This window comes from Vulpes lagopus, unplaced genomic scaffold (genome assembly GCF_018345385.1).
Source record: "Vulpes lagopus strain Blue_001 unplaced genomic scaffold, ASM1834538v1 ctg48, whole genome shotgun sequence".
Classification (NCBI taxonomy): domain Eukaryota; kingdom Metazoa; phylum Chordata; class Mammalia; order Carnivora; family Canidae; genus Vulpes; species Vulpes lagopus.
In genome coordinates this window covers 32058-55246 of record NW_024570855.1, presented here as the reverse complement: position 1 = coordinate 55246, position 23189 = coordinate 32058, and the positions used below count along the sequence as shown (strand labels likewise).

At 43.4% G+C, this 23189-nt stretch overlaps 1 protein-coding gene across 16 annotated transcripts in view; it reads left to right on the top strand.

The window, feature by feature from the left end:
• The window catches only part of LIMCH1 (LIM and calponin homology domains 1), a 302543-nt gene that overhangs the window by 255676 nt on the left and 23678 nt on the right, over positions 1–23189 (top strand). For 9 of the 16 annotated variants that reach the window (XM_041742403.1, XM_041742398.1, XM_041742396.1 and 6 more), the window contains 5 exons: positions 12135–12225; positions 13511–13674; positions 17272–17377; positions 20388–20588; positions 21336–21376. In XM_041742403.1, coding sequence (XP_041598337.1) covers positions 12135–12225; positions 13511–13674; positions 17272–17377; positions 20388–20588; positions 21336–21376 — 603 coding nt within the window. The remainder of the gene's footprint in view (positions 1–12134; positions 12226–13510; positions 13675–17271; positions 17378–20387; positions 20589–21335; positions 21377–23189) is intronic. The other 7 variants (XM_041742412.1, XM_041742409.1, XM_041742411.1 and 4 more) reach the window with 2 other exon arrangements.

Here is a 23189-nt window from a genome sequence, read left to right as displayed (position 1 = left end):
TCTCTCATTTTTACAGGGAGCAAAATTCTCCAAAAAGCAATGTCTTCTCTTTTTAGGGGCAGGCATTTTCCACTTTAAATTTTTTTTTAAATTTATTTATGATAGTCACAGAGAGAGAGAGGGGGGCAGAGACATAGGCAGAGGGAGAAGCAGGCTCCAGGCACTGGGAGCCCGACATGGGATTCGATCCCGGGTCTCCAGGATCGCGCCCTGGGCCAAAGGCAGGCGCTAGACCAGTGCGCCACCCAGTGATCCCGCATTTTCCACTTTAAAAGTCGTTAAGCACCCGGAGGTCAAAGCGAAGAGGGACCAAAATATTTCACACTTGTTGCATTGTCCCCTGAAGTGTCTTGTTTGAGGAGGAGCAAAATCAGATGATCTGAAAGGAATCAGGTTACTTCAGAAATTCATACAGTATAACCAGGAGAGCTCTGATCCGAAGGTGTCCTGCTGGGCTTCCTTCCCCTGAGCCACTGATCCAGGCGGGATCAAGGTGTGGGTCCAAACTCATGGAAAAGCCTGGGAGGCTCTTCCTGTATATGCCCCTTACTTGAAAAAACTGCCTAGTTTAGGGGCGCCCGGTGGGGCAGTCGGTCAAGCATCCGGCTCCTGGTTTCGTCTCAGGTCCTGATCTCAGGGTCGTGGGATGGAGCCTCGTGTCTGGGTCTGCACTCGGTGCAGAGTCTGTGGGGGTTCTCTCTCCCGCTCCCTCTGCCCCTCCCATGTGTGCTCTCTCTCTAAAATAAAGACCTCTTTTAAAGAAGAAGAAAGGAGGAGGAGGAGGAGGAGGAGGAGGAGGAGGAGAAGAAGAAGAAGAAGAAGAAGAAGAAGAAGAAGAAGAAGAAGAAGAAGAAAAGAAGAAAGAAGAAGAAGAAGAAGAAGAAGAAGAAGAAGAAGAAGAAGAAGAAGAAAAGAAGAAGAAGAAGGGGAAAAGGAAGAAGGAAGAAGAAAGGGGCACCTGTGGGCTCAGAGGTTGAGCGTCTGCCTTCAGCCCAGGGCCTGATCCTGGAGACCCAGGATCGAGTCCCACGTCGGGCTCCCGGTGCATGGAGCCTGCTTCTCCCTCTGCCTGTGTCTCTGCCTCTCTGTGTGTGTCCCATGAATAAATAAAATCTTAAAAAAAAAAAAAAAAGGAAGGAAGAAAGAAACGAGAAAAGAAAAGAGAAAAGGAAGGGAGGGAGGGAGGGAGGGAGGAAGGAAGGAAGGAAGGAAGGAAGGAAGGAAGGAAGGAAGGAAGGAAGGAAGGAAGGAGTGTCTGGTTCAGAGTAATTTCTGGCTCAAGAAGCCCTGGTGGTTTCGAGGAGGAAGCATTCATTGCGCTGCCTCTGGGCCTCGATGCCCTTGGTCAACCGATGCGGGGCCGTGGCAGTATTTAATGGGGAGGTGGCTCCGCGTGTGCCTGCTAGACAACGAAATGTCGGTGCATCATTATAACGTCTCCATACTCACAGTCCCTGACTCCAGAAGTTTTCCATTCCCAATGTGTTATCTCCAGCGTCATTTTAAAGGACTCTCTTCTCTAGTAAACCTACTCCCCATTTTACTTCCTCCACCACACGCCAAGAAAAGCACTTCTCACTGCGTGACAGCCGGTGTATCCCTGGGGAAGGGGTGGGCCTGACTGGTCAGGGCAGGGTATGGCGACCAGCTTGAAACAGGGGCCTCCTGGGGCCTGATACCAGCTTGGACTCGGTTCCGTTTTCTAATTCATTGGCCCCACAGAGTGGGGAGTCAAAGGAATAGTGTTCTCTTTAAATGGTGTCTTTCTTCCAAAAATTGCATTCCCAACAGATGCACTCTCTACAGAGGAGTAGCCTCACCCACCACGAAAATGTCACAGTTGTCCAGGGCGAGCTGGAGCTGTCCCAAGGGCACAGCAGCCGTGGGCAGGAGCACTCCTTCAGACCGTGGGGTGCCGCCGCAGAGAGGGGCGACTGCCGGGCTCCAGTGGGAGGGGATGGGGTGAGGTTGGAGGCTCAGCCTGTGAGGTCAGCGCCACCACTGTCGTGTGATTCACGCTATGTCATCTCTTTGGTTGCTTCCTGCCTCACCTTTGTCCCTGAAAACCCTTGGGACCGTTGCTCTCTAACTTTAGAAATGGATCTGAAATTAAACTAGGCCTGTTAGGGGTCCTGGGGGGCTCAGTGGTTCAGCATCTGCCTTTGCTTAAGGCGTGATCTCAGGTCCCAGGATCAAGTGCCGCATCGGGCTCCCTGCAGGGAGCCTGCTTCTCCCTCTGCCTGTGTCTCTGCCTCTCTCTGTGTCTCTCAGGAATAAATAAATAAAATCTTTTTTCTAAAAAGTGCTGGATCAACAGGGTCAGAAGACTAGAGGGATGTAAGATTGCAAAGAACAGGTAAGACCGTCATAGGTTGGGGTTATGGGAAGGGTTTTGTGTGGGATAGAGATTTTGAAATTTGGCCTTAGATGTGGGATTCCCATTGGTATGGAGCATGTCGGGAATAGTGGGAGCAAAGGCATGGACGATGAGGAACGGTGATAAGGAATCCACGAGACGATCCCAAGAGGGAGTCACAAGGTGAAGAGGCGACGAGGGTGACTGGGATACTACACGCTACAAGCAGGGGGATCCTGCCTCCCACGGCTTCATCTGATTATCCCTGAGATATTTCCCAGCAGAAGCCTAACACTTTTTTTTTTTAATTAAGCATTTAAAAATATTGGCTCCTGTAAGAAAATCATGTCATAGCATAAATCCAGACTCTTGGAATCCCAGGTTAGAAAATAAGTTGTAAGTTCTTCTCTGATGGTGAATTTATCCTGTTCAATAACCTGCAGAAAGATGTTTCTGTCTCCCCCAAATCTAGACCCACTGCGAGTTGTATTTATATTTGAACCTCTTCCTCTGTGGTACCAAAAATGACCATTTTCCTAAAATACCAAGAGTAGTATACTACTCTGTGCAGTAGGTCAGAGATCTAACCCCACCTGAGCCTCAGTTTATATGAAAGACAAAGACAATGCGAGCACGTCATCCGATGGTTGGTGTGAGGATTCATGTACAGAGAGCACTTGGCGGACGTCAAGGCGGCTCAAGGACAGAGGTGCCCTTACAGTATATGTAATAATGGTTGTACAACAGATGGGAGACAGTCATGGTATATTTTTCAGTAATGTTTCTTAGCTTAAACCAAGATCATCAAAATGACCATTGTGCTCAGGTGCGAATTTCAGACAAATGGGATGAATTTCTTGTCACCGTCCAGCTCGGCTTGTCGGTCCTTCCGGCTGGAATTCACTAAGAAACGTGCAGATGGGAGTAGCTCCTTCCAGAAGATGATTGCCCTTGCAGGTGCTCCTGTGGTGCTTCCCCCGTGCTCCTGGCCCCCCATCACCCCCCTCTTGCCCAGTTCTGGCTTCCCTCTGCCATCTAGACCCTGCTGATCAGCTCCCACTCACCAGCAGGTCCCCGGGGGTGTCATGCAAGCCCCCCTGCTGGCCAGCACCTTCCTATCCAATTTGTGGCAATTCTTGCCCATTGACCCAGGACCAAACCTCACTAGTCACTGTTTGGACTGTTTGGCCTGCTTTTCTCAAGCCAAGTAATTAGGTAGGTGAATTTTTTTCAACCTTGATAATATCAGCCTTAAGCCTTCGTCTTGAAAATTCAGTACTTTACTAACATGGCCTGACCCAGGAAAAGAGACAATTAGATCTTGCTTAGAACATTTCACTTTGCAGTGAGAGCGGGGGGAAGGCATTTGAGTAGGTGCTGTTTTCCTTACGACTGAAACCAACTGCAAATTCCTTTCAGATGTCAAATGCCAACAGGCATTTCTTTAGAAACTTTTTCTCTGTCGAGAAGTAACTGTAAGAGTGTGTGATTAAAAGCCGTTAAAACTGTTGAGGTTCAGAAGCATTCACAGACTTCAAAAAAAGTATACATCCGAGACGATTTCTTAAAAAATCCAAACTAGCCCATCTTACCTGGACCGGAGCCTCACATCGTTGGTTCAAAAAAACTTAAGCAAAAAAGAAAAAGTCTAAGGAATGGGGAGTCTGGTTCTCCATGTAGATCCTCTTTCATCCAGTGAAAATAGATACTCGGAGGTATAAAAGTGGGTGGGGAAACACATGCATGGCATATGTGATACCTGGGTCATGGTGCCAAGACATAAATAGACTGATTTTCCAGGCTTCTGTCCAGATAAGTTATTCGAGACCGAAGCCAGGAAATCACTTAGTCACAGAAGAGAAGCTCAGGGAAGAAAGCACTTTGGGTATCACCTCTTCCAACCCGTAGAGGTCAAACCATCAATCCAGCTCCATCCTGGAAACGGGACCACCCAAGCTCTGGGTCTCAGGACGTTCCTGCTCTCCGGCTTCGTATTTCTAGTTCCTCCTCCCGTGTGGCGGTCTAGGTCAACCCAGCGGGCAGATCCTGGTTAGACCTAGCAGCCAGACGCCAGGGGAGCCTGTGGCCACACCAGGTTCCTCTGCGGCCAGGAAGCTGCCACCACCCACCCGTGGGCCCGAGGCTGTCTGGCACCAGAGCCAGCCTGCATCTTGGTTCTCCGTCCGGGAGAGGCCAACTGGGGGCCGAGGCCCCGTCACCTTTCTGTATTCTTATTTACTCGGGTCCAGGGCTCTGTTCTTATTTACTTGTTTTCATTCTTGAGGCAGTGTTACCGGGTGGAGAAGGGAAGGCTTTGCTCCCGGTAGCTGGAACCAAAGGAACGTACAGATCAGAAAGTGCCATTTCCAGCAAGTCTGGTCTGTCCCAGGCCAGTTTCCCAGCCCATCGGGACTGCTTGGAACTGCCAATTTTGATCTCATTTCCTTTGAAGTAGTAATGTGAGGACAAAGATAACAAACTTTCAAGATGCAATAGCCAGACACAAGTTAATCAAACTGTTTTGGGGGATTTCCCTTGATTACATCCTCCGTTGACTCTTGAACAACACACTTCGAACGTGGGTCCACTTAGGTGTGGATTTGTTTCTATATATACTATATGTATTTACTCTTCCTTATGGTTTTCTTAGTGACATTTCCTCACTTTATTTTAAGAATATGTATGGGGGGCGCCTGGGTGGCTCAGTTGGTTAAGCGTTTGCCTTTGTTGGCTCAGGTCATGATCCCGGGGTCTTGGGGTCGAGCCCCATGTGGCAGGAAGTCTGCTTCTCCCTTTCCGTCTCCCCCTGCCTCTCCCTTCTCTCTCTCTCTCTCTCTCTCTAATGAATAAATAAAAAATCTTTTAAAAACATACATATGGAATATATATAACAAACACTGTATTAATCGACTATGTTATCGGTAAGGCTTCTGGCCATCAATAGGCTATTAGCATAGTTTTTGAGGAGTCAAAAGTTACACATGAATTTTTGACTGTGCAGAGGGGTCAGCGCCCCCAACCCCACCTTTGTTCAAGATTCATCCATAGTCTAAGCATATTGCAAAACACAGAACAGTATAAAGGAAATAAAACTGCATATGGCTCCAGCCATATGGAAATGGATCCTAAGATTTCTTTTTAAATGTGTGTCCTCTTCTTTCTCTCCGTGCATATAAAATATTTATTAAATGGGCTCATGTTATTCAAATGTGTCATAGCTTGTTTTTTCTCTTCATTTACCCTGAATATTTTGCTAGCTAATAACCTGACTTGGGTGACTACTGTGTGTTTAAAGTAAGCTTGAGAGTGTGAATTCCATAAATAATGCACAGAATATTTGCTCACCTGACCCGGATTACATATCTGCTCGGTGCCAGGTGCTGTGCTGCGTGCTCCCCCGACCCCGCAGAACCTGGCCTGGGTGGAGGGCCCCAAGATGGGGTGGTGGCTAGGGGCAGTCAGGTCTCGAGCTGCCCTCGGAAGTGGAGTCTTGGCCAGATTGCCTCCTGTTCTGAGAGATTCCAGGGAGTTCTCATCTTCTGCAGAACAAACAGATGAGAAGAAGAATGGATGACAAGGGAAGGGAATGGAAAGGGCAGTTTGAATCATTTCAGCAATAAACTTGGGGATTCTCAGGTTCTTATATTTCGTCTTAACAACCAAAACCTTTACACACCTGGGGACGATACAGAGGTGGGCGTGAGTCTGAGCCCAGACGATGGAGCCCTGAGGTTGCCAGCACTGGGCCCAAGGTTCCCACCGCCTCTGCCTATTAGCACTGACCCTACATAAGCCACATAGCCCCTTGGGCCTCAGTTTCCTCACCTGTATTAAGAGAATCCTATTGATACCTACGTTCCAAGCTGCTGTGAGCATCAAGTGAGATAAGCCCTGTCAGGTGCTCCGACAGCACTGACACGTGGTAAACGCAGTATCAAAGGTAATGACGGGACATAACGTCTAAAGCATCGTGTTTAAGGGAAGGTAAATAGGGTCGTCTGGGAGCTCAGTGTTTGAGCGGTAAGCCAGAGAGAAATGAATTCTGAAATCTGAGAGTTCTTGGAAATGGAAATGCTCCATTAGTCATGCATAAGTAAACTCGTACTGGAATGTGATGTGCGAGGAAAATAATCCTCAGTGAAGGAGTGCTGGAGGATTTTGTCTCCTGCGCATTATAAATTATGTCTAAAGGGCTTCATGAATTATTTCCTGGATTCCAAGTGGCACACTTTCCGCATTTGAAGGTCTCTAAATCGCTCTGTATCTTACCGCCGGCAGCGCATCACGAGAAGGAGCGTATATACCCTTTCTAGGTCGTACCCAGAGGAACACGACTTAGACTTGGCATCCGAGATGTGATAACTGTGCCCATGTCTTTGTTCATTTTTGGAGCAGGAAGGCTTGGCCCGGTTTTTATAGTTCTTTCTTTTGTTCCTAGTGATCGGAAACACTAGTATTCTCAAAAGCATTCTTCACCAATATTTAAATCTGTAAATTTGTCTTCCAACGTCAGATAGTTTTCTATAATGAATTTGGGGGCACAGGCTAAAAATCAGTATTTCTGATAGTAGTTTATATATGGACATCATAAAAATACTACTACCACATATTCATATTTCTCTGTGTGGTGCGGGAGTGTGTTAAATTATAAAATCTAACTTATTCTTTTGTCATGCGAGGCTGGTCGATCTTCAAATACTGCTTTTCTATCAGCCATTTATGTAAGAATGCAAACACGTGTACCACGTGCGTATCACATATGATAAAAGAGACTTTAACTATTTCCAGTCATTAAGTCTCTTTGAAGGGATTCAACTCAGGCTTGGTAATATATTAAAAAGTTACAGAATTGATCAAATAATACAAATATGGTGCTTATTCCGTTTTTAAAAGTATATTTTAATTTAATATTATGTTCTTCCAGAATTGATACATAATAATCCATCATGAGAAAATGTGCATCAGGGCGCCTGGGGGGCTCAGTCAGTTGAGCGTCTGCCTTCAGCTCAGGTCGTGATCCCAGGGTCCTGAGATCAAGTCCCGCGTCGGGCTCCCAGCTCAGTGAGGCGTCTACTTCTCCTTCTCCCTCTCCCCTGCTCATTCTCAGTCTCACACTCACTCTCTGTCTCAAATAAATAAAATCTTTTAAAAAAGAAAGAAAATGCCCATCTAATTATGAGTTCAAAATCACCCCATCCTCCAAAAGAGGATGCTATTTTTGCCACTAGATGCTATTGTAAAATCTTTTAGAAGCTCAAAAGTCTTGTTGCCTAAAGTTTCTTAGTGCTTTTTTTAAAAGCTTAGAAAATTTGCAAATAATTTTTATTTATTTTTTACAGCGTTTTTTTTTTCAATTTTTTTTATTGAAGCAAATTTTTTTATTCCAATTTATGTATCGTGGCAACACATAACATAAAATTTACTATCGTACCCATTTTTACGTGTGCTCTTCAGTGGTATCAAGTACTTTCATAATGTGCAACTGTCACCACCATCATCTCCAGAATTCTTTTCATCTTGCAAAACCAAAACTCGTCACCCATTAAACAATAACTCCCCACGATCCCCTCCCCCAGACCCTACTTTCTGTCCCCTTTCCCCCCGCACCCCAGCCTGTGGTAACTGGGCTCCATATATAACTGAGATCATGCAATATTTGTCTTTCTATGTCAGCTTATTTCATTTAGCCTAAGACTCTCCAGGTTCATCCATGTTGTAAATAGCAGAATTTCCTTCTTTCTCATGGCTCAGTAATATCCCGCTGTGTCTGTATATGTGTGTGTGTATAGTTAGATAAGAGATAGGTGTTTATTCGTATATAGATACAAATTATACATGCACGAATGATATATTTGTATATAATATTAATATTTATATATCACCACACTTATGTATTTCATTATACATGTAATATAATAGTTAAACATCACATTTTCTTTATCTTTTCATCCATCAACCTTAGGTTGGCTATTATGAACTATGTTGCAGTGAACGTGGAGGGCAGATAGCTCCTCAAGACCCTGATTTCATTTTCTTTGGATATGTACCCAGAAGTGAAATTGCTAGATCATACGATAGTTCTGTTTTTTATTTTTTTATTCTTGATTGTTCAAGGAGCTGTTTTCCACAATGGCTATAGCAACTTACATTCCCACCATGAGTGTACAGGAATTCACTTTTCTGCACCTTTGATGACACTTGTTACCTTTGACTTTTTAATAACAGTCATTCTTAATTCTTAAGTCATTCTTAATAACAGTATGAGGCGATATCTCATTGTGGTAGTTTTGATTTCCCTGATGATTAGAGATGTTGAGCATCTTTTCATATACTATTTAACTATTTTAATTGGATTATTTGTGCCTTTTTTTTTTTTTTTTTTTGCTATGGTGTTGTAAGATGCCTGTGTATTTTTGGATATGAATTCCTTATTGGATATATGATTTGCAAATATCTTTCCCATTGTATAGGTTACCCTTTCATCCTGTTGTTTCCTTTTCTCTGAAGAACCTTTTTAGTTTGTGGTAATCCCACTGGTTTATTTTTGCTTTTATTGCCTGTGCTTTCGGTGTCAAATCATTGCTGAAACCAATACCAAGGAGCTTTTCTCCTGCTTTCTTCTAGGAGTTTTGCAGTTTTAAGTCTTTATCCCATTTAGACATTGATTTTTGTGTATGGTATCAGGTAAGAATCAAATTTCATTCTTTCACATGTAGAGATCCAGTTTCCCAACACCATTTGTGGAAAAAATCCATTATACATTCTGTGTTCTTGGTGCTCTGGTCAAAAATTAGTTGACCATAAAAAAATAAAATAGTTGACCATAAAAGTGTAGGTTGATTTCTGGGCTCTCTGTTCTATTCCATTGATCTATGTACCTGCTTGTATGACAGTGCTTCAATTGTCTGTAGCTTTTCAATTACTGTAGCTTTTGCTAATATAGTTTGAAATCAGGAAGTATGATGTCTCCAGCGTTACTCTTCTTGCTCGAGATTGCTTTAGCCATTTAGGATCTTCTGTAGTTCCATATGAATTTTAGGGGTTTTTAAAACTTTCTGCGAATATGCCATTGGAATTTTGTTAGGGACTGCACTGAATCTGTAGATTTCTTTGGGTAGTATGGACATTTTAATAATCCATGAACATAAGCTATAAGTGTCTTCTTCAATTCCTTCAGCCATGTTTTAGTTCTCAGTATACAAATCTCTCACCTTTGTTAAATTTATTTCTAAGTATCTTATTCTTTTCAATGCTGTTGTAATCAGGATTGTTTTCTTCTTTTTTTATGTTGTATATTGATTTTGTATCCTGCATCTTTATTGAATTCATTTATTAGTTTTAACAGTTTTTTGGTGGAGTCTTTACCGTTTTCTGTATATATAAGAGCATATCATCTACAAACAGAAATAATTTTGCCTCATCCTTTCCTATTTGGATGCCTTTTATTTCTTTTTCTTGCCTAATTGCTCTGGCTAGGACTTCCACTACTATACTGAATAGAAGCAGGAAGATTGGGCACCCTTGTCTTGTTCCTGATCCTAGAGGAAAGGCTTTGAGCTTTCACCAGTAAATACTATGTTAGTTATGAACTTGTCAAATATGGCCCCTATTATGTTTAAGTAGATTCTTCTGTACCTAATTTGTTGAGCACTTCTATCATGAATAAGTGTTGAATTTTGTCAAATGTTCTTTCTGCATCTATTGAGATGAGCATATTATTTTTATCCTTCACTTCATTAATATGGTATATCGCATTTTATGATTTACATAGTTGAACCATTCTTGCATTCTTTCATAAAGTTTTTTTTTGTTTTTAAAGAATTCAATAACAATTTCCACCAATGCATTAACTATTAAGAGCTTTCATTTTGGTTGGGTGAAAGGCAAATCGATTTAGGAGTAAAATATATATACTTGTATATATGTACTTATAAGATGTCAATAAATGCATTGCTTTTTGAGAACCCATGCAGATATTTTATAAAGTACTTAATAATGCCTTTTCTGAAACCAATTTTAATATTTATCTTAAAACCTTTTAAAATGTATTATTTCATACATATTTTAAAAATTCAAATTCAGCCCTTTACAATAAGACACTATGACTAAAAAACATAATAGTTATTAATTTGTTTTCTTTGATTGTTCAAGTATATTTTAGCCAGTATTTAGTCATCCTTTGAATTACTTTTATCAAGCAACTACTATAATATCAGTGGGAGAATTTTGAAATCTCCCTGGAATCAATTGGCTCCCAAGTAAAGATAATGTAAAATTACATTGGTTTTGTTTTCTGAATCAGAAGCAATACATATAGTCATTGGAGAATATTTTAGAATATAGGAAATATATTTATAAAGAAGAAAAAGTCATCCAAAATAATCACTATTAACATTTTAGTATATTTCCTTACTGTCTTTTATATAAAAAGACATTTTTATATATTTTTAGCAGGTATATTTGTGTGTATAAATATAGCATGTGTAAAATCTTATATCTGTAGGCATCATACTGGATATGCAGTTTATATTTTTTGGCTCAACATTAGATAATAAGTATTTTCCCATATCATTAACTATTATTCAATACCATTTTTAATGGCTGCATAGTATTTCCTTCTATGGACATGCTGTAATTCATTCAGCCATCTCCAATTGTTGGACATTTAGGTCATTCAAATTTTTTTTAATGTTATAAATTTTATGAAGCATAAAACAGATAAATTGAAGTACTCCTGAAAGAAAGGAACACAGGCATAAAAGTGATTAACTGAGGTACTACTGAAAGAGATGAACATCATGGTGATGTGCCAGGTGGATTAGACACCAAGAGTCAGAGAGACCCCTTAGTGGAAGAGCATGGGAGTCAAGGATATACTTAGGCCCTAGCTTATAGAAACAGAAAGGAAGGGATGCATATGAAAACTATTGTGTTAGAACCTTGGCAAGACTTGGCAAATGACGGGCACGCGTGAGATACGAGTCAGGAAGCACTTCCGAGTTTAATTTGTGTACTAGGGAGAACTAATATCGTAAACAGAAATTGTGAGTTTGGGGGAGGGCTTACTTGAAGGTAACTTTTAGCACGTTGAGCGTGAGTCATTTACCATGACACCGATGTGCCAGACTGAAGCTCTGATGGGTGCTTGGGCTGGAGATGAAAGTACGACTCATAAATGGGTGGAGAACATAATGGTGAGTTCATGAGAACAGCTGATCCACTTGAGGGCGATTCAGCACAGGTGATGGAAAATAGTTGAAGTTTAGTATAGAGAGAGAATGAGAAATCAGGCAATAGTTCTTGAGAGCCCAGAAAGAGAACATCAAGGCCAAAACCCACAGTGCTAAGAGTCATAGGCATCTGTGCTGAAGACGAGCTAATTATAACTTTAAAAGATTTCTTTTCACTGGTGATATGACCCTAAGCCAACACTAAAGACATTTGGGAGCAAGTGTGCGGTGACTGTGACTTTGAAAATTCAGTGGTGATGGGAAAGGAGAAGTGAGATGTGCATCTGGGGTGGCCAGAGGAGGTGGGGAGGTGGTGGGTGCCTGTGAACTCCTATTGCCCCCTTCACCTTCACGACTATCTCTTTCCAAGCAATCCAGCCTTTCCTAGTAAGGCTACCCGGGAAATGGAAAAGCAATGAACTCATAAAGGCAATTTACCTCATTGGCCTAAAACTTACTATTCAAAAGAAAGAAAGGAAGAAATCTTTTACCCTTTAGAACTTTCAAAGAGATCATTTATTCAAAGGGGGAAAAATTATTTTTTTCAGGCAACCACTGAGGAAACTGAACCCAACAGTCAAGAGGATGAGAATGATGGTGGAAAAACACAGAAAGGAAATACAGAACTCGCCCCATCAGGTTTGTTCGCTAACAAACTAGTTTTAAGGTAGATGGTAGATGTCCTAACTCTTAAGATACAATGAAAATAGTCAAGGATTTCTCCCGCTGAGCCTGAGAAACGTAGTCGGTGAAGGCGCTGGCACTGGTGTGGTCCTGCTGCCACCTGCAGGCTGCCTGGGGGAATCCCGGGATGTGACTGGTCTTTGCTGTAGCAACCGGAGCCCACACATACTTTTTTGCTCCTGTGGTGTTTTTTTGTTATTTTGAAAGTGTATCTCCATCACCAGAAGGATTATATTTCCCCAAATAAACGATGCTTAAGAACTGCGGGTCCTATTTTAGTACACGGCACATCACTAAATAAGATATAAACCAAAAATATATCACAAAAACAGATGCTCAAATGAAAACCGCTGGGGAATAGTTTAAAAGAATAAAGAAAAGGAAAAAAAAAAGAATAAAGTAAAATGAATGAATGAATGAATGAATGAATGAAGTAAATGCTACTCGTGTGGACAGTGAGTATGAACGTTCCCTAAGGTAATGTTCCTCAGTACTTTTAACATGTTTCGTCTTTTGGCAGATGTAAAAACCTCTTACCCTCCTCTAAATCCCAAATTATTTTAAAATGTATTTAAAAAATAAATGTTTTAAAATATGCTAAGAATTTCAGCATATGTTTTTTCAAACTAGATAGCACTTCCACCTTTTGATACGGCCCTCGCTCTAGACTGTACCTGAGTCTAGACTATCCCTGAGTCTCCTTTATATAATCAGAGAACACTTTGTTTTCATTGCATTCTATATACCACGCAACCCTTAACACATTCCAGTTATGAAAATGTTCTGTTCAAAAGGAGCATTGGAATATGAAAGAAAAGAAAAGAAAAGAAAAGAAAAAAGGAATATGAAAGAAAAGACTCAGGCTGCGACTCAGTCGTTTGGGTAGAAACTCTTTAAATGTTCTCCCAACCAGCCCGCCTGCCATAATATTTTGCACCAGCGTTCTGCTCCGTGTAGTGTCATTCACATGGAGACTGCGACTCTTATTAACAACTTATATTTTCCATAGTGGGGTTCTTTGATGTATTTAATGTTGTGTGATTTTTTTTTTTAATATCTTGAAAGAGCCTAGAAAACTCTGGCATCTGAGGCTCTTTAACACCTCTCATCACACTACAGTCCAACTTCCTATCGCCCAGGGGGGATATGGACTGGTGTGTTTTGCGGCATCACGGGATAAATGGTCCTTGATGTGGTTTCCCTCTTCTGTTTCATGTCTCTGAATGTCACTCCATTTCAGAGCCACAGCATTTCACGACAACTGTGACTCGGTCCAGCCCGACTGTGCCCTTTGTAGAGTTTCCCTCCAGCCCCCAGCGGAGGAACGATGTGCCGCCAGAAGAAGACCAGAAGAAACTGGGAAATGAAATGAGTGGGAAGGTGGAGTTGGTGCTGTCCCAAAAGGTGAAGTGCATATCCCAAATGAGCGCGGCTTCATGTTGCAACCGGCTTCTGAAGTGAACTGATTGATAAAGTGGCACTTTTCAGAATGAAGATGTCTTTTCTCTCTGAATCTATTCCTATCTTTAATGGGTATTTTTTTTTTCTAACTACAAATGTGCTACATGTTCCATGTTTTAACAAACAAACAAAAAAAGTTAAATGCATATAGAAAAGTGTGTGCATTAGGCCATCGGGGTGCTAGAGCAGACTCCCACGGACTGGGTGGCTTGTAAACAACAGACATTTATTCCTTGCGGTTCTGGAAGCTGCAAGCCCGAGGTCAAGGTGTCTGATGAGAACCTGCTTCCCAGTTCCCCGATCGCTGTCCTCACTTGGCGGCCGGGATGAGGGAGCTGCCTTGAGTCTCTTTTATAAGGACACGAATCACCTACGTGTCAACATAGGAACCTTGGGAGGCTCCATTCAGTCTGTAGCTATATGTTCTTCTTAACTTGTATTTATAGCGATGTACATACACAGGTAACAGATTTATCAAGAGATAATATGTAAACATATAAAAAATAATACATAAACCTTAAAAAATAGAACATAGAGAAAAGGTCACTGAAATCTGCCTCTATTAGTAAAAATTGACATATATTGGTCTGTATATATTCACTCAATATCTTTTAAATTTTATTTTACATAATTTTTTAATTATGAAGAATTACATACATTTAAAAGAAAATGTAATACAAGCTCTAAAGCTTTGGGGTTAGGTGTTCGTTTGCTGTGCATGAGCTTGCATATTTGCAGCTTACTAAATATTCTCTTTCCAATATTTACCTGCTTTATAACAGCGGTACTTCTGATGCCTCTGGACTTGCACAGCAAGAAAACTAGAAAATTATCATTCTGATATAATGAGTTTTAATGTATTGTTTTTATTAAATTTCTTCCTTGCTTGGAGTCTCATCTCATTCATATTAATTTGGTCTGTTTTCAGCCACTGTCTAAAAGTCTTTATCTTTAAAAAAAATAAATAAAAAATAAAAGTCTTCATCTTTTATACCAGTCGCTCTCATCCTTGGCTACCCTTTAGAATTTAAAAATTCCAGGCATGCCCCATATCAAATAGATGAGACTCCCTGGGGGCAGGGCCCAGGCATCTGTGTTTGTGAAAGGGCCCCAGGTGATTCCAGTAGGCCACCAAGTAGAGAGCCCGGGACTTGAACACTGGCTTACTCTAGGTGGTGATGTTCCAACTTTAAAAATTAACCCTAAGTTTGGATATAGCTTTAGAATGAAAAATTTACCACCTCTAGTTCCACTCCATCCATCGTTTACTCTATTGACTGTGCCCCTACTAGAAGCCAGGCACTGTGCTAGACAGTGGGTGTTCCACAGCAAACAGCACGCAGCCCATGGTCCGAGTTGCTGATAGCGCTGTGTCCTCGGAGCCTCAGAAATGCCCACTGCCTTAATGCTTTGGGGGGATTTCAACCTCTAGTTATAAATAGGGGATTAAAGAGTGGTCCAGAATTCTGAACGGAGGAACTAACCTGTAAGAAAACACTGGGGGCAGGCATGATTTCCCACCTTTGCAGATCTTGCCTTATCCACATTACACTTGTAGCTATTATTTATTTATTCTTCTTCCAAGTAGGCTTCCCCGCCTCCCCACTTAAGTCTAAACTGGAAAGAGAACCGTGTCGTTTTTAAAAATGAAACAAAATAAACACGAAAACTAAAAAGTGTTTATCTGCATGTCTCATCTGTGTGACCCATCTTTGGGCCGCCAGTGTCATGTCTACCGTATACTACGGAAAAAATTGTTTTCAGGGGTTCTTAATTGTGTGTGTGTGTGTGTGTGTGTGTGTGTGTGTGTGGATCCTTTGGTAAACAGTATTCTCAAGATACTATGGTGAAAGCATAAAACACACGTATTTTACCACGTTTTCCTTGGTATCAAGTGATACCAAGTATACCCACCCCCTAAATTCTGTTCTGTGGACTCCAGGTTAAGAATCTCTACTAGTGGTCTAGCAAATGGAATAATGGTCTTAGAACCCAGTGCTTTTCTTGCACCGTATGAATCCCTTCCGTCCCTTCTCCCTACTGTGGAGATACCTCTTAGAAAAAGAAAGCAGGTCACCGTTGCCACAGCTTTTGTTTCCTGACTTCACTTGAGAGTGTCACCTTTATGAAAGAAAGTGCCCATGCACACAGGCTGACCTTTTTGCCACCTCTTAAGGTGGTCTTGAGCATTTCTGCTAGGAGCATTCATTTACAACTGAGCATTACCGAGGCATTTTTGTCAGACTCCACCATGGAGGAAGTGGTATGGGGTTAAGATTCGGGGGTTATCAACTTTATAGTAAATCTAAGCCTTGGCTTTGGCTGCGTGTTTAACATCGAAGTTCACATGGACATCTGGTTGACCTCTGTAATGCAGAATGAAGTGATTATCTCTATTTTCTTCAGGATTCCATTAGGGTTGAATGTATTATTCATAAAGAAAAATTAAATTTTACCAAGAAGAAATTATAGGTATTAAATCATCCTGAGAACCAAATCACAGATCAGCTTATGATGAAACAATGCTCTTCAGCCTCAATTGCCCTGTTGGCTTTCAAATTAGTCTATTGGGAGCACAACCACCAGCCAGAGTAAATCTGAGAAAGCCCTATAAAAGCAGCCAAAAGGACATGAACTGATACAGCCATGCCCCTCCTTGAGATCTTTGCTCAGAATCTACTGACTCTTATTTCAGACATGTGTTTGCTAATCTGGTCTTTCAGCAATCAGTTGATTGGAAGCAACAAATCCAAAGGACGGTGCTTCTACCAAAGGCCATTCAGGGTGGGGAAAAACAAATTAAAAACAGCAATGACAAGAAAAAATCTATTTCATTTAGAAAGCAAACATAATCTTTAAAGCCTGTCGTTTTGGAACTATTTACCCTAAGGACAAGTGGTGTAACATGGCTCAAAGACCTCCTGATGGCCCCATTGCTATGACACTAGTTGATAATAGTTATAATAATACTTCCTTGTCAACATGGGAAATCCATCGCCTTCAATGTGCTTTGTGTAAGTTTATGGGAAGGCTCTATAATTTCTCAAGAATAATGTCCATTAGAAGGTGATATTTTATTTATTTATTTTTATTTATTTATTTATTTTTATTTTATTTTTATTTTAATTTTCAGCACTTACAGAGTGAGATTTTCTTTTATCTTATTGTGGAACATCCCACTTCCTGACATTACAAAATCAGTATTATGTAGTCAGTATTATGTAGAGAATATGTGATGGATCTATCAGAAAATGGGACAGAGTGATATACAATCCCAAAAATTGAATATTATCTTCTGGGTTTGGAGAAAAGTGATCGTATTTTTATGCTCCAGTTTGATTTCCCTAAAAAAAAAATTGGCCTCTGTATCAATGTAGAAAGTACAAAAGGGTTTGGGGAAAGGGTAAGCATCTCCATTTAAAGGTTACATATTTGGTTTATTGACTTACGTATTTGCCATGAGTCATTAAATTTTATTTCACCTGTGCATTTTTTAATGGACACTGCTTATAATGTTTCTGTCTGTTGCCCATGATCCAGGTGGTAAAGCCAAAATCACCAGAACCTGAAGCAACCCTGACGTATCCATTTCTGGAAAAAATATCTGAAACCAACCAATTACATTTGCCAAATCTCATTTCTCAAGGTAAAAGAAATGCTTTATTTTAGCTCTACGTGTTTTGCTGGGCCCAACTATAGTAAAATGGTCTTTTTTATTTTATTTTATTTTATTTTATTCAATGAATTAACATAATCTTTGGTTTGTTGACTTACGTATTATTAGTTTCAGAGGTAGAGTTTAGTGAGTCTTTCACTCATATGCGGAAATTAAGAAACAAAACAGAGGATCATAGGGGAAAGGAGGGAAAAGTGAAATAAGATAAAATCAACGAGGGAGTCAAACCATAAGAGGCTGTTAACTAAAATACTTTTTTTTTATACTCTTTATTTTAAAGGAAGATTACTTCCTTTATGTTAAATCCCATTAGCCGTAGTGTTTGCAAGCGTCCATGGTGGCTGAATTAAATGACTTCCGAACAGAAATCTGAGGTTACATTCTCTATTTGGCCCGGCCAGGAAACCAGCTGCCAAAACCATTTTGTCGGCATAAGGGAGCCTACATAAGTATTTGATACCTTAAAATAATGTTATTGGCTCCAAAATGTAAAAAAAAAAAAAAAAAAAAACAACAACAAAATAAAAAATAACTTTAATAAAAAGTTTATCTTTCCTAGTATGATGTCAACTTCATTAATTGTTAATTATCTCATCTTTATAAAATATTCATTTAATCTGACAATCTGATTTTTCAGAAGAAAATCAGATTTTATCGTTTCATAGTAATTCCAGGGTGTGCATGATGATGGCTGAGAAATCATTCCCACCCACGGATCCAGCGCATGCTGCAGACTCCCCAGGAGCCCCCCAGGCCATGCATAGTTGTGAACGCATCGCTTTGCTCTTTAGGAGCGCTCTTGGGGTACCTTCCTCCCCGTGAGCACCCAGGTGCCCCCAAACAGCAGAAAGGGAGCCGAGTGCGAGAGTGTTCTTCAGAACAGACTTCCGGCCTTGCTGGTGTGAGTGCTTGTCCAGGGGCAGAAGCAGGCAGAGTTTAGGAGGCAAGACTGTCAGGTTTTGTTTGTCTTTTTTTTGACCTACTCTTCCCGGTACATTTTATAGATTTATCAGGTCAGGCAAAGAGAAGATGGTCCAGGGCCGTTGTGGCTGGGGATTTATTTTTCCTTTTTCTTTTCCGGGGATGAGCAGCCTTCTCCAGCCGCTCCTGGCAGCCCCTGGGTCGGCTTTCATCCCCTTAGTAGCGGGCTGGGAGAGGCGGTGGCTGTCACTGGGTAGCAGGACGTCCCGGGGGGGGGAGTGGCCGCGGTGCCTGGTCTCTGAACATGGAAGCGGGTTCAGTACTGTCTTCAAAGCGTTCGTCTTAAATTTGTCAGCCCTCCTGTCCTGAAGGGAATCGACAGAAACAAAGTCTCGTAACTGGGTCGGCAATGGACCGTATTTAGACAGATCTTGAGCCTGCCCCATTTTTTTTTTTACCACTTTTTAATTGCGCGGATCAGTAATACGGAGGGGAAGTAGCTATTTTAAGCCACCTTAATTAGTTTTGTTGTCTCACATGTTTTGACAGCCCGTTACCTGTGGTAGGGCATTCCGATTTTATAAAACGTGCTGTTCACTAAGGGACTTCACGTCACGTGTTACCGAAATCGAGTGATTTAAAAAAAAAAATGAAGCTTAGTAGCACTAGAGCATTTCAAACATGAGTCTTTAAGATAGAATCGTATCTGGTGCACACCTGTTCTGTGCGCTCGTCCGGTTCACGGAAGCTGGAGTGGCCGTTGCGGGCTCTGGAAACAGAAAGCCCGGGTTCGAATCCTCGCTCGTCTCCCCCCCACCAAGAGCTCTTAATCTCTCATTGTCACCTGCCAGCTGTAAAGTGGAAGTAAAAATACCGCCGACTTCATAGGGGTATTGGAAGAATTAATGAAATGAGATCGACCCCACAAAAGTGTTTATTTAGCTCAAGACCTGGCCCAGAATAAGCACCAATAATATAATCTAGTCGTTTCAGAACAGCGGCAGCGGGAGTGTTAGTACAAAGCAAGATGCCAGGTGGCAATGAGCTATTCTAAATGTTCTTCTTAAGCTTGGGGTGTATGTTGTAGACTCACAGCTTAACGCGGCAATTTTGGAGCGTGCGTAAGAGCCGGGGTTCCGCGCCAGCTGGTGAAGATGCGGGCGTCTGGGCTGCGGCCTGCAGCGCCTGGGTGGGTCTGGGCCGGGGCCGGGGGGTTCGCATTTCTGACAAGTTCCCAAAGGCGGTGCCGAGGCTGCAGATCCAGGGGCCACACTCGGAAAACCCCTGGGAGGCATAGGATTTTGCCCAGAAAAAAAACTCAGTGGGAGTGGGAGGAGCAGGGTTCCAGGGGCAGAACGGGTAAGTGAGGGGGGGAAAAGGCACGGCTCCACGTGTCTGCCCCCATGCTCCGGCCCGGGCCCTGCACCTGGGGCTGGGGCCACCTCTCTGTGCTTCGATGACAGGGGTCCACGGGTCTGTGGTCGCGCGGAGTCCGAGGAAGCTGCACGGCTAGGACCCTGGCGCCTCCTGTCCCCTCCCCTGGGCCATGATGACTTCCCCGTTTTTATAGACTCACCTGTCCAGAGACTGGCTGTCGGGGCTGCTGGAGATCCGGCCGCGAGCCCCAAAACCGCACAGATTCCCCTTAAACACACACACGTCTTCCAATACCCTGAAAACATCAAGTACACCTGGAGGTGACGGTCCTCTGCCCCCCGGTGTCCCGGCGGCTCGGTGCTGGCGTGGCGCAAAGACAGGTGCTCGCTCTGGAAGTCCGTGTCCTGATCCACCCTGAGGACGGGCTTTCTTTCTTTCTTTCTTTTTTTTTTTTTTTAAGATTTTCTTTATTTATTCCTGAGAGACCCAGGCAGAGGGAGACGCAAGCTCCGTGCAGGGAGCCCGATGCGGGACTCAATCCCGGGACCCGGGGTCACGGCCTGGGCCGAGGCAGGTGCTCCACCGCTGAGCCCCCTGGGCACCCCTGGCCTGTCCCATTTCTGTTGGTTTTCGCCCACGTCTTCAGGTTTCATGTGTTTTATTGAGATATTTTGTATTTTAGATCCACTCCTCGGTGCCTGCAGCCACTACAGCCAGACCTCCTTCGGGACTGGGGAGCTCGGTCCTCCTGGCTCCTCACCCCCGTTCTCACGGTTTTCTGTCTGTTCTGTTGTGCCATCTGCTCCAGGGTCGCCTGGCGCTGCCAGCTTCCCGCTCAGAGTTCAGAACTCTTGGCGGCGCTCCCAGTTTTTCTCGCAGTCAGGTAAAATGCGTCCTGGGTAGCTTTATCTCCTTTGTGCAAAAATCCCTGTCGGGGCTGCCAGTAATGTCTGGTCGTCTTCTTCATTTCTGATTTCGGGGGGAAAAATGCTCATTTCCGACACACAGTTAGCAGAGAGCGAGTTCTTTGATGCCAGTACCACGTAGACTGAAATTGGAAGGAAATTCGTAGTTTTCTTTGATTTTGAAAATCTGAAGAAATAATATTCGACTTTCTTTAAAAAAAAAAAAAACAAAAACAAAAAACAAAAAAACAAAATATAAGCGTTCAAACTCGTTTTTTGTCCTTTTTTTTTAGCCAAGGATAGAAGCATTTACCAGGAACTGGTAATGGTTCTCTTGTTAACTGTGTCCCTCTGTCTACTTCCCGGATGTCTGGCCTCCCTCTGTGTGATGATTCTCCACGTCAGACAGTGAGGGAACCGGGCGAGCCAGCCGCAACGCAGGGGCCTTCAACACTACCACCTGTCGTTTTTGCTCCTAGAGTCTAGTACCTGGTGCTGATGGATGGGCTCGGTCATACTACGCTGGTCCTATAACTCCTTTTGGTGATGGATTCAAATTGCTTCAAGGGTGTGCTTCATTAATGATTTTCTAATGCTCTCGGCTTACCAAAAAAATTGATCGGAGGCTCACCTAGCAACTGCGCTCCACCCCGAGGACCAAAGCAAGATACTGTTAGAAGCTGCTCACGTCGTGATCTTTTCTTTCTTTCTTTCTTTCCTTACAGTGGATTCTCCAGGCAGTGAAAAGTCGCCTGTAACTACTCCTGTAAGTAGCTCATCTTAAGGAATAAGATCTTGCATATAGTGTAATTTTTTTCTTATTTTTTATTTTTTAATTTTTTTTAGTAAATTTATTTTTTATTGGTGTTCAATTTGCCAACATATAGAATGACACCCAGTGCTCATGCCCTCAAGTGCCCCCCTCAGTGCCCGTATTTATTTATTCATGAGAGACACGGAGAGAGAGAGGCACAGACACAGGCAGAGGGAGAAGCAGGCTCCATGCAGGGAGCCCGACGTGGGACTCGATTCCGGGACTCCAGGGTCACACCCTGGACCAAAGGCGGCGCTAAACCGCTGAGCCACCCAGGGATCCCCTGTAGTGTGATTTTAATGTATAAAGCATTCGTTTTGCTTAAAGAGGATTCGATCAAAAATGGGCTCTAAATGATCGTAAAAGAACAATGAAAAAGTCACATGTAATGCTGTCGGGTGAAATTTGAATACAGACGTGGATGATCACTATGCAGAGTCGTGATCACGCCCAGAAACAAGATGGTGAGTCAGGAAAGTAAAATTCCATGAAGGTGATGATAGGAATTAGTAGTAGAACCTGCAACTTCTATAAGCGCTCAAGATCTTTTTTTTTTTTTTTTTTAACCGAGGACAATACTTGTCCACGGGCGGACAGTTCCCACCCGGAACTCTCTGGGCAACCCAAGCTGTCCTTGTTGCGCTCCTTCCCACAATCAATGTCTTGGATAGTGTTTACTGTACCTTTAGCTTTCAATTTTTTATTCCGATGGTACCTAAAAAAAAGCATTTGCAGAAAGTCAACCTGAAGACACATGATGCTGTAGAAACCGCTGGTGGCCGAATTGCATGTGCACACTCTGTGCAGACCTGACTCCTCCCTGGACTGAGTGCTCCCGGCGCTGGGCCCGTCGCCGTCGCCGGGCTCACCCTCTGAAATTCCCGCCGGATTCGGAGACTTCCTCTGCACAGCTGCCTGTAGCGCTCCCGGGAGCCCCCGGGCGAAGCGGCATCCTCACGGAGGTGCCCCCGGATTCCAGCATTTCCTAGCATGTGATCCTGCAGATGTTACGTGACCTTTTTGAGCCTTACGTTCCTTGATTGTGCAAAGAAGAGGTCATCCCTCCCTTAAGGGTGCTGTGAGCTTTCGCGGGCGTGATGACATGAAGCCTCGAGGACAGTGCCTGACCCGGAATGAATCCTCCTCAGTGGCGAAGGCCCCCCAGAGCCAAGAGCAGCTCTCGTCTACAGGTGACATGTCTCCCTTTGGGAATTCCTGAGTGTCCTTGCAGGACGGGGAAGGGTCTCAGGACCCTCAGTATTTCCAGCCACCTGCGGCCAGGACGGGGAACCTGCAGCTGAGTGCACCACGGTGGGTGGGAGCCCCCAGAAGGACCCCACAGCTGGCCCCCACAGCACGGGCGTGAGATCTGCAGACAAGCTCCAAGAGGGAGGAAGCACTTGACCGCGGGGGACTGGGACCCCGTTCAACGCCCGAGGCTCTGGGGCCCGAGCCTATGACGGGGGAGGAAGCGTGCGCAGCATGAAGTGGCTCCATCCCGGATTCAGCGTCACCGCAGGCCCCAGCGGGGCCCCAGCAGGGGGCGGGGATGCGATGTGTAGACATACAGACTCTAGGACCAAGTGCGCTAAGCGCGCCCGGTCTTCTCTAGCACCTTTCGCGTTTCTTCTCCAGCAGCTGCGGCAGCGTCCCCAGCGTCAGGGCCCCACACCCACCGCCCACTGCACACTCAGGTGTGAGCTCCACGGGGCCTGGGCCGCAGGTACCCCACCTGGCCCCCGACAGGGCTCAGCCGGGAGTCACC